The sequence below is a fragment of the Magallana gigas genome, chromosome 5 (genome assembly GCF_963853765.1).
Source record: "Magallana gigas chromosome 5, xbMagGiga1.1, whole genome shotgun sequence".
In the NCBI taxonomy this organism is placed as follows: domain Eukaryota; kingdom Metazoa; phylum Mollusca; class Bivalvia; order Ostreida; family Ostreidae; genus Magallana; species Magallana gigas.
Window position 1 is genome coordinate 35,271,358 of NC_088857.1, and position 17,346 is coordinate 35,288,703.

The 17,346-nt window shown below is 33.4% G+C and overlaps 2 protein-coding genes and 2 non-coding genes across 5 annotated transcripts; 2 read left to right on the forward strand and 2 right to left on the reverse strand.

Annotated features, from left to right (window-relative positions):
- The first annotated feature begins 634 nt into the window (after nt 1–634).
- Nucleotides 635–2,459, forward strand: LOC105344067 (calmodulin). Its single transcript, XM_011451646.4, has 4 exons — nt 635–840; nt 1,381–1,524; nt 1,652–1,897; nt 2,144–2,459. The coding sequence occupies exons 1-4, from the start codon at nt 786–788 to the stop codon at nt 2,176–2,178; spliced, it is 480 nt and encodes a 159-aa protein (XP_011449948.1). The 5' UTR covers nt 635–785; the 3' UTR covers nt 2,179–2,459.
- Nucleotides 2,460–6,402: 3,943 nt separating this feature from the next.
- On the reverse strand, nt 6,403–12,167 carry LOC105344068 (uncharacterized). 2 transcript variants are annotated; one of them, XM_011451648.4, is made up of 8 exons: nt 12,061–12,167; nt 11,810–11,913; nt 11,596–11,672; nt 11,103–11,152; nt 9,706–9,798; nt 8,084–8,227; nt 7,217–7,462; nt 6,403–6,810 (listed from the first exon to the last, which is right to left on the reverse strand). In XM_011451648.4, exons 5-8 carry the CDS (start codon nt 9,779–9,781, stop codon nt 6,764–6,766), a joined length of 513 nt encoding a protein of 170 aa, XP_011449950.1. In that variant the 5' UTR covers nt 9,782–9,798; nt 11,103–11,152; nt 11,596–11,672; nt 11,810–11,913; nt 12,061–12,167; the 3' UTR covers nt 6,403–6,763. The 2 variants fall into 2 exon arrangements, with proteins under 2 accessions (XP_011449950.1, XP_011449951.1); XM_011451649.4 differs by lacking the exons at nt 11,103–11,152; nt 11,596–11,672; nt 11,810–11,913; nt 12,061–12,167 and adding an exon at nt 9,878–9,988.
- A 1,236-nt stretch (nt 12,168–13,403) lies between these two features.
- Trnav-cac (transfer RNA valine (anticodon CAC)) lies at nt 13,404–13,476 on the reverse strand. Its single transcript has one exon. It is a non-coding gene; the product is annotated as a tRNA-Val (tRNA).
- Nucleotides 13,477–14,751: 1,275 nt separating this feature from the next.
- Trnam-cau (transfer RNA methionine (anticodon CAU)) lies at nt 14,752–14,823 on the forward strand. The gene has a single exon. It is a non-coding gene; the product is annotated as a tRNA-Met (tRNA).
- The last annotated feature ends 2,523 nt before the right edge of the window (nt 14,824–17,346 follow it).

Sequence of the window (17,346 nt, forward strand, 5' to 3'; positions counted from 1 at the left end):
TATCGAATATATTTATTTTACTTTTAAACAGGGATAAATTAGTTTTCAAGGCTGTAATTTTTCAAAATAGTTTATCGATGTTTGATAAATCATGATAATTAAGGATATGTCCATATAAGGTTATCTTTACACATCTATTTTTAAAAAGTTGACAATCAACTAGAAGGGATTATTGACCTTCTGTTCCACTTTTTATTTTTAAGTCATCAGGTAAATCCATGCTACAAAAATTTGTTGTCATAATCAAGCTTTATTCTTTTGATTAATACTAATTAAACGTTGTTACTTCAAAAAGTCAATAGAGAAGTATTTAAATACTGTAAGTACCTCTCGATCAAGCACTCCAATTGCCTTTAGATTGGCTAGTCGAAGCGTAAATAAAAAGCCCTAATTCTACTAAGTTAGGTCTTCGATGCCAGTCAAGCTGTCAAACCCTTTTATGGGGCATGACGAATTAAAAGTCGAGGTCATTTATTTAATTCTTCATTTGATAAAAGCCCGATTTGTAACTTTATCGGTATATCAAATCTCAACCCAAAAACTAATCTATTCTTTTATTTATAACTCGAGACTCGGATATCCTCGTGCGTCAGTAACGTTACCAAAGTGTTTATGAACGTACATGCTTTAGACATTCTTTGTGTGTATGACCAACTGTAATTGTCTTGCAATCACAGAGTTACAATCTTAGTAAGACGTTTGAGACTTTAAACGTTACTGTAATTTAACCTTTCATCAGATGCGCCTAAGTTTGAAAATAGGCACAGAGAAGAAGAGGTGAAATCATGGAAATTGGAGTATCTGTAAAGCAAAACCATTTGCCAAAAGAAAAACGAGCAGGTATCTCTTTATAACGATTTTTGAATTCAATTGATGGAATAGAATGTTGAAAATATGTGAACTGAATCGATTTTGGTAATTTTAAAATGCCGATGTAATCAAAATATATTGGAATATACAGCGACACTTGTGTTTTGAAAACAAACATGCAAAACACCTATTCCCATTCTAACACAGTCTAAGTTAAAGGTAACCGTTGTACAATGGATGCCATCGCCGATCTTAAAAATATACTTAAGAGTGTGATAATAAAATCTATCAAAACTATCAAAAAGTTTTTGGAATTATTAACTTGTTGGTTAACAGTATTCGTCTAATACGGTTCATACACACACTATTTATTTCATATATAACCTAACCGTATAGAGCCTGTTTTTGCATTGGTCGCTGGCAAAGAGGATCATCCCTGACACCTTTGGTTAATTACTCAAAAGAATTACTAAAAATTATATAATAAAAAAGTTATTTATCTATATACCGGTATTTAAGTGGCAAACGAAAAAAATGGTCAAAACCTATAAACTGTTGATTTATTTTCAGAATTATTGAAAATTTTTAAATCATTCGACGAGAATGGTGACGGCAAGGTCTCTAAGCACGAGTTGGTTCGAGCTTCCAAAAAGATGGGAGTCAACAAAACCCTCAAAGACATAGAAAAAGTCCTCCGAACAATAAACACTGATAGTAAGATAAAAACAATGACTTGATTCTAAAGTAAAACGAATGTAATGTTACATTTACAGATAGAACACTGCTTTCTGCATGGTGAGTTATAATAACTATTTATTATTATTTTGCTTTTTTTAACCAGGAGAAGGCTATATAACATTCCCTCAACTAGAAAAACTTATGGCTGGGGAAAGCGTTGAGATTGATTACGAAGATGAAATGTTACGAGCTAAGTTTAATGAATTTGATCTGGATGGTGACGGCTCCATTACAAAGAAGGAACTGAAGACCGTATTGCGTTCTATGGGATCTGAAATGCCGGAGGCTGAAGCGGAAGCCATGATTCACGAAGCTGATAAAAATGGTGACGGAGTCATTAGTTTTGATGGTACGTTATATTTGGATTTTTAAAAAATACATAGATATATGTGGCATACTTTATCAGAGTTTTTCAAAAATAGTTTCGGTTTTGTGATACTAGAACACAACTTAGGATATATACATAACCAAATGATACAGAGATTATACATGTACCAACAATTTCTACTTGCGGCATAAACCATTTATGTATCTTATTATCAATAATTAGCCTTCATGTCTGACAAATCTAATTTTTTATTGGTTTATATTTCAGAATTTAAAGCAGTTTTAACAAGTGGGGATTTCTAATGTTAGATTCTCTTCTTGCAAAGAAAGTACTATTTCAACCACCACCATCCCAAAAAAAGAGGACCACTTCCCGTTTCTTGTGATCAACTTTCATTGTCACAACCAATCAAATAACCGCAATACTTACTGATGTTAGATTCTGATAGCAAGGATCTGTTTTCATTGTTTAATTATGTTATTTTTGTTGTTTTTTATTAACACAAAGCCATTGATGTATTCAAGATGTAATAGAACATCAACCATTGCCAGTATGGTGCGATGCAATAAAGTGGAATATTGAATTTCTAGTTATACTGGTATACATTGATATTGTTGGTAAAAAAAAAATAAGCTTTGTATCCGAGAATTTACAGGTCATTCAACTTTGTACTCACCGTTCCTTCATTTTCAACCATTGACACCATAAAATCATGCAGTGTTTAATTAAAATTAATTAAGTTACATTCTGATATTGAGCCACAGGGGCATGGTCAATCTTGTCAGCCAAATTGCATTGACGCGTGTTCTTAGTTTGTTGAATATTGACACTTTCTAAAAATAATTATCATACAACGACCTTTTATAAATATAAAGGAAGAATGAATTTTTAGTTTTTAAACCAAAGGGAATTTCCCCCAGAGAATAACAATTCAGCGATTATGATGAACTAATAACCTTTTTTACTTTCGTTACATCAATTTACCTTAACGATTTACCTAATATATCTGACATCATATGTATGTAAAATGTATGTAAAATTAATGATTAAAAATGACTTGAATTGATTAGACTTTTTTAATTATTATTTTGTATATGATAAAAATTATGGTCTTGTTATATTTTCTACGTTTTAGCTTGTCAAGTTAATGCAATGTTGAAGTCATTTTAATGATAGCTACATGTAGTTGAGCTTTTGAGGGGGCTCGATGCTTGTGGCCATTTTTTGATTAACTGATCTCCTTTAAAAGAAGAGCGAAATGTATATAATATATGAATATAGAAAAATATCCAAATTTAAAATGAAAAAATATGGAATTTTCCTTTCGTAATAAAAGTTTATAGCTAAAAAAAAACATATATAATTATTAAAATTTTAGGTAAATTTGATGGCTAATTTATTGACCATCCAGCCTCCTTAATAAAAAAAAATTCTGTAGGAGTTTTATTGCAGTAGGTTGACCCAAAGCACTATAATGACGTTTATGACCAATACTGCCTTGTTGTTTTCAAATTTTCCGTGGGAACCACGGGGCTGGGCACTTTAAATTGTCCACAAGGACGTAAACAGCCATCCAATGCAATTGTTCGCCGATCCTTACAACGGGATGACGATTTAATAACCATTGTTCTCCGTGTAATTGATATTATCGAGATAAACCGTACCTAATTAAAAAATGTCCGTTATGTGTATGATGATGTGTTGGAACCATTAGTTCGAACTCATCAGATGATATATTTCATTACACCCAGGGTCCTCTTATGTCTCACTGTTGACCTCAAGTTGACTTTTAGTTAGTTTTGGTCGTCCTTGTATGACAGCGTACTATGCTGTGATTGCATGTTTGATTCTCTGATAAAAAAGTATCAATTTACGTATAAAGGGAAGACACTTTGAAGTTCGTATGATTTGGAAGTTGGTCCGTCTGTTAAAAATGTATTTTCAAATAACGATATACGAACCGTTATGAGAAGTCTGACAGCAACTCTTAAATTGGCACGAACAACATACTTACCTGTACGTGCTAGATTAAATTATAAAAGGCATAAAACAATTTAGTGGGTCTTTATAGTCTATATGGTTCCACCTTTTCCGTTAACCCTTTCCTCAAGTACTAGTGTTTTCGGACCTAGATTAAATATTTTGGTGAAGTCCTACTTTACGTTATCTCAAGATGGTTCTTTTTTTTTGGAATTGAGTTATGCTTAATAACTAGTATTCAATATTCATTCCTGAATAAAAAAACCCCGAGTTTTCACTTTTCAAACGCCCCCTCTATACTCTCTGCTAAAAAAGAAAAGTCTGTGAAAATGGTTGCATTACCAACGACATGAAAATTCCCAGGTTTTAATGTCGAAAAAAAATTGATCGAGAAGTTCCGAGAACGTCCGAATGGATAAACTTGTTTTCACTTCTGGTCAGTATCTCAGAGATGTATCAACAAAGAATTCTTAGATTTTTATCGTATATCGATTTGAAGTGCTCTCCACAGAAAGGTTTGTGTATTATATATTTTAAAAAGTGACAATTGACAGAAATAGAAATGTGTTAGAAAACATATCAGATTTCTATGCCTGCGAATATGTACACAGTATCTTCAGTGTGATAGACACTAGAAAATAGAGTAGAATTTCTTAACCTTTTAGATTTAAGCTCGCCTGAGCAATTCTGATCACATTTTGTAAGGCCAGGAATGCTAAAACTTGTGTAGTAGCATCCTCAGGTAGGGTAATTATAAGTTGAGAAAATCATGACCCCCGGGGGAAGGGTGGGCCACAATATATAGGGGTCGAATTTTAACATAGAAATATATTTAGAGTAAATCTTTAAAAAATCTTCTTCTAAAGAACCATTTGGCCAGGAATGGCGAAACTTGTGTGGTAGCATCCTCAGGTAGCTTTAATTCAAAGTTGTGAAAATCATGACCCCCGGTGGTAGGGTGGGGCCACAATAGGGGTCGAGTTTTAACATAGAAATATTTAGAGTAAATCTTTAAAAATCTTCTTCTAAAGAACCATTTGGCCAGGAATGACGAAACTTGTGTGGTATCATCCTCAGGTAGTGTTAATTCAAAGTTGTGAAAATCATAACCCTCGGGGGTAGGGTGGGCCACAAACAGGGGTTAAATTTTTACATAGGAATATATAGAGTAAATCTTTATAAATCTATCTTCTTCTCAGAAACCATTAGATCAGGGAGACTGAAATTTGTGAGGAAGCATTCTCAGTTAGTGTTGTGAAAATAATGAACCTCGGATGTGGGGTGGGGCCCCAATGTTGGAGTCGAATTTCTACTTAGGAATAGAGAGAGTTCATATTTAAAAATCTTCTTCCCAGAAACCATAAAACCAGGAAAGCTAAAACCTGTGTGGAAGCATCCTCAGATAGTGTAGATTTAAAGTTGTGAAAATCATCACTCCCGAGGGTAGGGTGGGGCCACAGTGGACGGGTCAAATTTTTACATAGGGATATGTAGAGAAAATCTCTAAAAATTTTCTTTTAAAAAAAACATTAAGTCAGGAATACTGAAATTTATATGGAAGCATTCTTAGGTAGTGTAGATTATAAGTTGTGAAAATCATGACCCCCGGGGGTAGGGCGGGGCCACAATGGACGAGTGTATATATATATATATATATATTATATATATATATATATATATATATATATATATATATATATATATATATATATATATATATATATATCTTTTTTCAAAAACACATTTGCTTAGAAAAGCTGTAACTTTAGTGAAAGCAACTTCAGATAGTGTAGATTCAAATTTGTTCAATAAAAATCTTTAGGAGTATGGTGGGGCCACAATGTGAATCCAGCTATATAAAGGAAAACATTTTTATTATTCACCAAACCTGAAATGTTATTTTATATGCTTTTGCTTTATATATGCAAGCATTTTTACATATTGCTGATTCCTTGAAATTGTTTAAAATTTGGTCCTTGGACGATTATTCGGCCTCACAAGGGGTTCAGATTTTGATGTAGGTTTATTTCCTGTATATAAAAAATTGTTTAGGGTCTATTTGAGAACTGCAATGCTAAATGTGATATGACTATAAAATCATCCTGTTAGAAAAGGAACTTGATTTTAAATACAAGAACGTCCAGGAGGAACCGGATTATTTTATACAGGATCTACATGTATTATACCACATTGTCCATATATTTTGTATTATGACTCTATAAAGCTGATTTTATCATGCCTATTGTTGCTCAGGTGAGCGATGTGGCCCATGGGCATCTTGTTTGTACTTATCAACACAAAAAATACACAGATAACAAAAGGGGTAAATTTTCAATGCAAGAAAACATTTAAAATATATTAAGAAATTAAGTTAAATTCAGACAATAATAAATATATATATATATATATATATATAATTATGTACATGTACTTTTCATAATATTCAAAGTCTCCCAAGCAAATTGCAAATTAAATTTGCATGAAATGACCTACTATCGTTGTAACAAAACACAGCCAACTAAAGTCTCTTTTTCCCGAACTCCAGGCCCGGGGGAAAACCTCGGATATCACTGAGATTAATACAAATAGAGAAACAAAGGTTTGGACATCCCGCACACTTCGTTGTTTACATGGTGAACGAGATTTCGAAGCGCGATATAAATAAGTTTAACTGTATTTACATGTACATGTTTATAATGTGTTAAGCAGGAAAAAATAATTTTAAGGTATATTTCATATTTTGAATGAAAGATTCCATACCGAATATTTGAATGAAAGATTCCATACCGAATAACTCCGTAGATGGGAATGTACATGAAACACAACAAAATATATACATATACATGTATTTGAATTCAATGTTATTCAATGTTATGGCGTGACATCATTTCTTTACGCATGCGTTCATCACTTCTCTTCAAATACAACTGTTGGTAACGATGATGTAGCAAATTCTGTACAAAAGAAATAAAAAAAAGTTTTTAATATTCACCACATAAAAGAATAAAAGTACATATGTGTATAATAGAGTATTGTACAATGTAATAAAAACATCGTCTTTGCCAGTTTAACACTATATCGTTTTTTTTTTAATGGTTTCAATTCATACGCCAAAATTGCTCTCTCAACAATCACTCGTTAATTATGATATTGTTAACAAATTAAATGGATTTTTTAAACTCCCAAACTCGTAGAAGATTAATTGCAGAAAAAATAAAAATTAAGATAAGCATGGGATGCATCATTAAACGTAAAGCCTTTCTTGCAAAAGATGTGATTTTTGGACAGAGATTATTATAACTTTCACAACTTGCATACAAAAAAAAACGAAAAAACAAACAAACAAACAACCCATATTACCTTTGAAATTGATAATTCCGTCATTATCTGCGTCTGCTGAACTAAATAATTCGCGAACTTTGTTCAGATCATATTGTTCCTTTTTAAAGGCTAAAGCTCGTACAAGTTCCTCAAATGAAATTACGCCATCCTTATTTGTATCTATCAGCATAAAGGAAGCTTTGTATCGTTCACAGTTCAACTCTATTTGTAGAAACGTGTCTTTCATAAGAAGGATGTATTCCTCGAATCCTATGTTACCGTCCTCTGAAAATTGTAAAGAAAAACTATTAAGTGTTTGTTAATGTATTTAAGAAATGCTTTGATAAACGTTATTTCATTTGATGATCCCTGTAAAGATATACTTAGTTGTTACATCCATCTATAACACAACGCAATAAAGCTCCATGCAACTGACGATGGTATTTTGTAATAATTGATAATAGAACCATTTTAACAAGGCCTTGGACTTTCAGTAGGACGTAACTATCTATTGCTTGCGTCAAAACAAGTTAAATACACCGATTGAGTAGTCTTAGCTCAAAATCCAGACAAATCGTGTTAATTTCAAAGAGCAATGGCTGGGTGGCCTACAATGAAATAGACAGGCCTACGTCACACTGAAAAGGATGAAAAATTGCAGTGGAAATTACAATTATTAATTAGAAATTCGTTATAAATGCTCTCGACTTCATTGCATTTCTTCCAAATTAATTAATACCGAATTCATTTGATGGTCTTTGTGCATATTGCAAAAAAATAGCCAGACGTTGGAATGATGGATGAAAGTATGGCTCACAACTAATATATTTGTACAAAATAGCTTTTACATACATGTATAAATACCAGAACAACACACGGATCTAATTGATTAGTTTCCATACTTACTGTTGAGATCGACACTCTTGATCAGGTCTTTGGCCTCTTTCCCTGTTATAGTGATACCCAACAGTTTTGCAGCCTCAACGAGTTCTTTGTTTGAGATTTTACCATCTTTGTTCACATCAATGGCGGTAAAGGCTTTCTTGAACTCTACAACCAAACACGATTAATCACAAAAGGCATGCAATAGGAAGCTGGAAGATAGATAACGTGCTCCATAATCCCGCTACTGATATATACTGTGTCATCATTGCGATGTCATTTTATTGCATTTGGTCGAGACATTTCAATATGCTGGTAATAAATTTTCTTGAAGTATACAATGATATGGATATTTGAAAATCAAGATCTCTCTCTCTTTCTCTCTCTCTCTCTCTTTCTCTCTCTCTCTCTCTCTGGGTTTTCTTTATCGCTTTTACTTCTTTATACTATCAGATAATTTAAAGGTTCTAAAATCGACGTTAAGTTTTCAAATTTTTTATCATGACACAACAAATAAGTCATACATCTAAATTTAGATCTAAGTATCATTTACATGTATAGCAACCAAGTCTTAATAACTTGACAGATGCATGAACAATGGATAATGAGGAGCGCAGTGTTGTCAACCATGCAGCATTCCTATTTCATATCATCACAGCATGATGCTGTACTAAGCCTACACCACATCATCCCAGCATGATGCTGTACTAAGCCTTCACCATATCATCACATCATGATGCTGTATCAAGCCTACACCATATCATCACAGCATGATGCTGTACTAAGCCTACACCACACATCACAGCATGATGCTGTACTAAACCTACACCATATCATCACAGCCGGATGCTGCACTAAGCCTACACCATATAATCACAGCATGATGCTGTACTAAACCTACACCATATCATCCCAGCATGATGCTGTACTTAGCCTTCACCATATAATTACAGCATGATGCTGTACTAAACCTACACCATATCATCCCAGCATGATGCTGTACTAAGCCTTCACCATATCATCACATCATGATGCTGTACTAAGCCTACACCATATAATCACAGCATGATGCAGTACTAAACCTACACCATATCATCCCAGCATGATGCTGTACTAAACCTACACCATATCATCCCAGCATGATGCTGTACTAAGCCTTCACCATATCATCAAATCATGATGCTGTACTAAGCCTACACCATATAATCACAGCATGATGCTGTACTAAGCCTACACCATATCATCACAGCATGATGCTGTACTAAACCTACACCATATCATCCCAGCATGATGCTGTACTAAGCCTACACCATATCATCACAGCATGATGCTGTACTAAACCTACACCACACATCACAGCATCATGCTGAACTATGCCTTTATATCTGACAGACTGAGAGGTACAGCAACGTATACTTGTATATTTACAAAATAATTCATTCATACAAATAAAAAGCATTTCAAGGACCTTCGTAATGTTTAACATTGTGGCTCTTTTGTTCAGGAAAAGAAAAAAAAACTGTTTCCTGGTATAATCTGTGCACAATCAACTAAAGAATAAAGCACTTCTTTTTTTATATGCAATCATTTTGAATACATAACATATTTGTATTCAACAATTTTTTTAAATACTAAAACCGACTTACCGTTGATTTGTTCAGGTGTTAAATCTTTGGTAACTTCGGCCAATAATTTCTTGGTTCTAATTCTTTCGGCGGCCATCGCTGAAAGCTTTTTCTCTGCAAAAGGATGTCAGTCGTCATAAAATCTTATATAAATACTGACTGAATACAGGGAGAGACAGAAAAAAAACAATACATTTGATTCCACCACAGTATATTAAAAGCGTGGGAGACACGGCTTATGGTTATTTGTGGGTAGCGATGTGCACACTTCTTAAGAAACGGGAAGTTAGTGCTTTGTATTTTTAAGAGGATGTATGGTGTAGAGACGAAAACAGCCGCCGATATCATTAAAAAATTATGTGTGAACAACAATCCATTATCACAAGCAAGACTATACATAAACCTCGAACGAAGAAACTTTCATAAAACATTGAATTTAAAATACAGACTGCAAATGACGGTATTGGAAGAATTCAATTACAATTATGCAGGTACCGGTTTTTACATCATATCAATGCACTTGACACCGGTCTACAAATTTATATAGAGAAAAAAAAAACATGCATCAAAATGCTGGTTATATGGGATTGAGAATTTGTTTGTGATTTTTAACGCTGTAGATAAAAGTTAGCGATATTAACATTTAAATATTTTCTTAGCGTTGCTGAAAGTTAAGTGTAAAATTAGGCAAACATACACGCAGTTAATGAAATACTTGCACTCTGATGACACGATACCATCTTGACATGCATTGCATGATCAATTTATATTAAATATTAGTTTTTAGCGAAATTTTGTATGTCACTTGTAAAGATGAATGCATGCATAATACATGTAGTATCTTATTGTGTAAAACATTATATATGTTTATAGGATATAAACATGTATACAAAAATCCGTTATAATGTACATTGGCGTATGTCTAACATTTAAACTGATTTGCTTGAGTCTTCTAAACATATTTAAAAATACATTGATCTTTTATGGGCCTAGATTTATAGCTCAGTGGCCTTTGTTTATTACTGTGTTATCTTAAAAGCTGAGGTATTTAAATTACATGATCTGATTTCGATATAACTCCATACATAACAATGTGATTTCAAAACCGTCTCAAGGATGACGATGCATATATTACAAATGTAATGGCAACACAGCGACCACTATGGATTATACAAGGAAAGCTGCTTCTAGGCGGCTTAACTTGTTTGACTAATCTGCTTTTTAATTATTCACAGGTACTTGAGCGAACTCTTTGAACTGAGAATCCGTGACAAGTCATCCAGTTGAAAATTTAAAACATCCAAACAAGCTTTGTGTTCGATCGTTCATTTCATTTTGTTTCTAAAATGACATTTTTCCCGTCTACCAAACTAATTATCGACTTTACCATAGGTAAACCTTGAGTGATAGTGTCTTACCTTGTTATATTGAAATACCAGCCTGTCGTCTGCAACCCATAAATTGAAAGCTGAAAACACAAACAATGTTCTGAAGTACTATCATAAATCATTCTACACAATGTAGCAACAGAAAGCGGCTCGGTGCATGTTGCTACAGCTCATCTACAAGGATAGGGTGGGAGAGTTACTGATATCAATGACCGCAATGGCTACAACACATACATGTATATATAAACACCGCCTTTACATGGTGGTCTGAATCAAAGGGCGATTTACATCTATATGCTTCTGGTGCATTTGATATTACATATAATGGGCTAACAGGAATGTGGACTGACCATGTAAACGCACCCTGTCGCCCGAGAGGAGATTAAACGAATATCGAATTTAACGATTTTTAAGGATCGATAATTTTGCTAAGATTTTCATTAATTCTCTTATTCAAAGTGCATGTATAACCATTAAAAGTTTCAAAAATCGAAGATTACTCTTCGAAAATTTTAGTTCTCACCTTTTCCTGCAAAATGTCAAAGATCACTATTCGGTCAAGTTGTAACAAAAATCGTCATGCCACGTGCTTGTGTAGAACTTTAAAAAAAATCAACATAAACATTAAGTGGCTTTTAAAAGACGCTCATGCTTTGTTTATTAATTAGCGAGCAAACCAAGCAACAACGTCGAATATAAAAATCGTTTGGTAATATAAAAAAGTTAAGATGACTTACCTCAAAGCTTTTTCATTATAAATTTACGGTACACAGCAAAGTATTCCTCGTATTAGCATTATTACCAAGCTCAAGTCAGAATCGATAATAAATGGGAACTGTCGCTTTTGCATGGAGAGAAAAAAAAAACCCTCTTATATGATGGTTACACTGAATGTCCAATGATACACATAATATTCGTTCTCCTTACACCTCATACCTAATGCGATCATTTCAATCAATCGTGAATTTTTAAATAATTTAAAAAGAACCTTTGTTAATTTCTCGCCATCCCCTTTCAGACGTGATATTTATCTTGTATAATTTGACTCGTTCACTGTTTATTTCAAGATTAGAGTGTAATCCCATAACGAGGCCCTGTTACATGCATATACTTAACTTGTCGGAAACACTTTGATAAGAAAAATTATTTAAAGTCATTGTCGATAAGTGTGAAGAGGATATGTATATATAAGTATAGTATTCCCTGTTTAGTAAACACAAACCGTGTGTTATCGAATGGAGTAGGGAAGAAATAAGCCGTGAACACCTAAATTGACCTAAAATAGATGTACATTATATACAATGCATATATGTTTGAATTACTCCCACTTTCAGGGTATATAATTAAATCTGCATCATACTATATAAAACGGATGTTAGTTTAAAAAAAACCTTAATTTGCAATCACCATTCTCTTTCAGAATTATTATGAATATACACGTATCTATGACATGCATTTGTTATTTGCATTAGTCTGTAATTACACGTTGAAAATGCGAGAGGCTTTTGATTTATTCTCTTTTTAAGGGGTAGTTGGGGGGGGGGGGGGCAGAAAAAGTATTGTTCAACAACGTTAAACATATATAATAACATGTACATAGGCATTTTCTACTTGTGAATAGCGGTCATAAAGTGGAGGAAAAAAAAGAAAATTTAATTCAGAACCCGATATTTTGTTATGAAATTGCGATTGTACATGCATTTTATGGGGGTAAGCGTGTACTTGTACCATGTTGTATATAACATGCACTATATTATACTAAATGCTTATTATATATATTTCAGGGCGGAATAGAAAGTGAGGCCGCCATTATATAATTGGCAATTACGTGTTCAAAATGGATGCATTATGGTGATAAAAATTATAAAAGTAGTCGAATTTCATTGTATCTAAATACCTTTTTAAAATTCATCTTTCGATGCCTATTACAACAGGTCTAATCTGACCTGTACTGACAAACATATGCACTTTTAAAGATTCAAATTAAACCCACCATAAGAGGAAGGAAAGGTTCAATAAAAAGTAATGAACAGGGCATGATGACTCAGTGAATCTTTGCTAATAATGGAGCAACGTTTCCTCATCTACGAGAGAAATACGATCTCCTTTTATCAATATCGTGGTGTACTTTGTACATCGTAACGCAAAGCTATTAATGTTCGAAACGATTTGCAAATGAATTTGAGAGTGTGTATTAGTTCAATGGAAATGTCAAAGTGTCACTTCAAAAATGAAAAGAAATGAAAATCACGAAATGATATCTAAAAGAAGATTAAATATCATTACAGGAGTACTTTTGTTTTACTTGTGAAAGTTGAAAAAAAAAAATACAGGTTCTGGCGAGGCTCGAACTCGCGACCTTCTGCGTGTGAAGCAGACGTGATAACCACTACACTACAGAACCGATACGTACAGCAGGGTTTATTATTGACGGTATCGAGTGCTAAGCATTTAACGCTTAGCGAGATTTCACTAGTATTTGCACCTTTAATTCAAATATAAAGAAATGGTATACTAAGATAATCAAAATGATTAAACTAATCGTTCCCCTTCTTCCTGGATTCTCTTTAAATGCCGTCTTTTTTTTAATAAACGAGTATCGGATCAGATTATCACCTTTATTCTTGATCCACCCAAAAACTGTTAGATCTATATGAAGTGCTTGAAGAAAGGACTGACCCCACACCCTTTCCCCCCCCCCCCCCCCCCCCAAGGATGGACCCTCAGGTCTTTACTCCTATTTTTCATTAAATTATCCTTTTGTGGCAAACATATAGCCTACATGTATTTCAAATCTTACTTATACAATAATTGCATAATAGCTGCACAAAATTACAAAATAACAAAATAACAAACATTTTTTTTTTTAAATCATACACCATGTACCTTCTATATTTATAATATAGTTTTACATAAAGAGAGTCAGATTTTTTTTAAATTTTTTTACAAGAGCACATGCAAGGAACTAGATGGGATCAAGATTGGTGGATTCCCCCTGCACTAAACAAAATCGAACTAATTCCATTAAATTTACTGTTACATCACCGGCCGAAAATAGGTCTTCGACCCCACCCAACCAACCTCCTCCGCCAAACATAATTATTCCTCGGACCTCCCCTAGAAAAAAATCAGGATCCGCTCATAGAACGGCAATTCCAATAAGCTGGTTTAATTTCCCTATAAGCCATATATATAAATATTAAGGTGATCATTTTCCAAAAAAATACATTGTAATATATAATTTCTGAGGTACGGTTGTCAACATTTCCAACGGAATTTTATTTTCATAGGACGTACACATGTCCGTGTATATTTAAGTAGTTCCTAAAGAGGAATTTAATTTCAACAACTTATAAATTATAGCTTTATAGACAGATATTACATATTTTCATATTTGTACATTAAATTTAACATATTTGCTTCCCAAATGAAAAGTACCAATATCCTTCTTAAATTAATTTTTTTTTAAATAATTAAACTATCCACTTAAATAGCACATTATCTTGTTGTAATTGCGTATTTGTTTAAATGTATATTTTTCATTTCATTATTTGAATGTTCATAAACAAACAGTCCTTATGAATTTTAAGAGAGGTAACTCTATCATGTTGACACCTTGTATTCAAGAATCTGATGCAATCCTTAACAATTGAGTATATGTTGATAGATATATGCATTAAGCAGAGTGGCGCAGTGGAAGCGTGCTGGGCCCATAACCCAGAGGTCCGTGGATCGAAACCACGCTCTGCTAATAGAAATATTTTTTACTTTATAAATCATCATCGATTTAAAAAATATTGATCACATTTTGAAATATTTGACAACACGTTTACTCTCGAGAATTAAAACTCTTAGATTTATATACCGGTAAAAACTAGGCAATTTTATACAAAAACTAGGCACGTAGCACCATCAAGAGGGCCGTGGGGGGAGAGAGAGAGAGGGGTGGGCAGGGGTGGGAGGCTGCCCTCCTCGCAACAAACATTTTCTCTTAAATTTACGGAGAGAAAATTTAAAATTTAGCTTTGGAGGAGTTGGCCCCTAACTGTCTAGGTGCAGATTAAATGAAATGTAGGAAAATTAAGGAAATGAACATTAAAATTGAAGTTTGATGTCGTTTTCGCGCCCTTCGCTATTCTCCCGGTTTAGGATTTTAAAGATTTTTGGGAAAATGTAGGTTGTTATCGCACTTTTCGCTACCACCTCGGTCCTCTTCCCCAGGATTAGGATTTTAAAGATTTATGGGAGATGGTGGTTTGTTGTTTTTTTTTAAATGTAAACACTTTGTCGGATAAGTTTGCCCCACCTTCAAAAAAGATGCTACGTGCATGTAAACTTCCACATTGTTTTATGTGGAACTTGGTAGATATCAAGTGAATGTAAATGTTACACTGAGAATAATAAAAATTTGGTAAGACTGCTGAATATTTATATCCGAGAGTCAAAATTGCTTGATATTTTGTAAAAATGTTACACGCGATAGATTATTTCTAAAGATTGAATTTATACTCGAGACAGGAATACATGTGGATGATAAATTATTGTTGACCTTCTTTCAAGTGCGGATCCAGAACTTTTTACCGGAGGGGGTGTCCGAGAGATAATTTTCTTTGTTAATGGGGAATGGGACCTGTAAAATTTACAATGTGAATTTAAATAGGTTTGAATTCTCCAAGAGGGGTGCGTCTAGACCCCCTGACCCCATCCCTTTTGGATCCCCGCATGCATGACCTTTTGCTACTTAACAAACTGCGAGTTGTCGATTTCAACAAAAAAAGGATCTTAGGTTTTTGTACATCTATATAGTATTGTTAAGGCATGATTCATAACTTGTTGAATACCCATAATATTTCCATATCTAGAGATGACCTCGACTCCAATCTATCATGCAATCAATACCATTATCAGTAATATTTAGAACAAGTCATCCTAAATAACTAATTAATTAAGACATGCACGTGGAATAATGTAACTAGAAATGAGAAAACGTGTACTTTGTGTAAACTTTAACGATATTGGAGATGAATACCAGTACATCATTATATGTCCTAAAACATACAAGTAAAGCTGTGTTTATCACTATATTTAAAACGATGTATTGCCAGCATGTATATGTAGTTTTAAGGTGAAAATGAAATTATGCCATGCATCATCAATAATCTTAGTAACTAATAATGACTATAACAAGAGTTAATTCTCCAGGATATATTGTTTGTATCGTCATATGAAACGCTTTTGCATTCAAAGTGAGAAAAAATTGAATTGAGTTGACAATATTCATCTAACAAAGATCCATTAGAAAACATATTTTTTGAAGAGCCTTATATCACATTTTAATATAAGGAGGTACGTGACACCTCCATAGTATGACGGGGCGCCTGTAAAGTGCGAAACGAAATCGAAACGAAACGAAATCAAACGAAACGAAACGAAACCAATCGAAACGAAACGAAATCAATCGAAACGAAACGAAATCAAACGAAACGAAACCAAAAATCGAAACGAAACGAAACGGAATTTAAAGAAAACTAATATCAATTTTGACTACATAAAAGTGAAAATAAATTCATTGAAATAAATTTTTGAACCCTAAAATATAACTACCTGTATGTTTCAGATTGGCGCTGTAAATTTTTAAGCCGATTATCCGAAATTTGCAAAAATATATAATTATGTAAATAAGTGATGTACATTCCTATACTTTTTAATGTTTCTAATTTGTTTCATTAAATGATTAAAAAGTTTCGTTTCGTTTCGTTTCGTTTCGATTTCGTTTCGCACTTTACAGGCGCCCAGAAAGTACTACTTTCTTCATGTCAAGTAAACAATAACTAAAACTATAAACTGTAACTTTGTATTTTCTCGTTTGTACATGTGTATGTCGTCTAGAGAGTGTAGTTTAACACGTTTCAACGTTAACTTTTTCTGATGAACTCGAAACCGTTGGGGCATTTTTAAACTTTAAATAGAATTTTAAAACCTTTTTCTGGCCAAACAGTGTACTATAAATAAAAAATTAACGAAAAGAAAAAAATGCTGGATGGCATCAGGGGACGCTGTGGGATTCGAACCCACTTGTTCAGTTATCCAGAAACTAAAGTTCAACCAATGTGTGACGAAGTATCCCCTCGACTAGGCCAGCACGATTTAATTATGTTGTAAATAATGTACAGGGTTTAATGACGCCAGGATTTAAATAGTTATTTATAGATTTTCAATCAATTGTAACATACTCGGCTATTTCCGCTGGCGAAAAATATTTCTCGCAACAGAA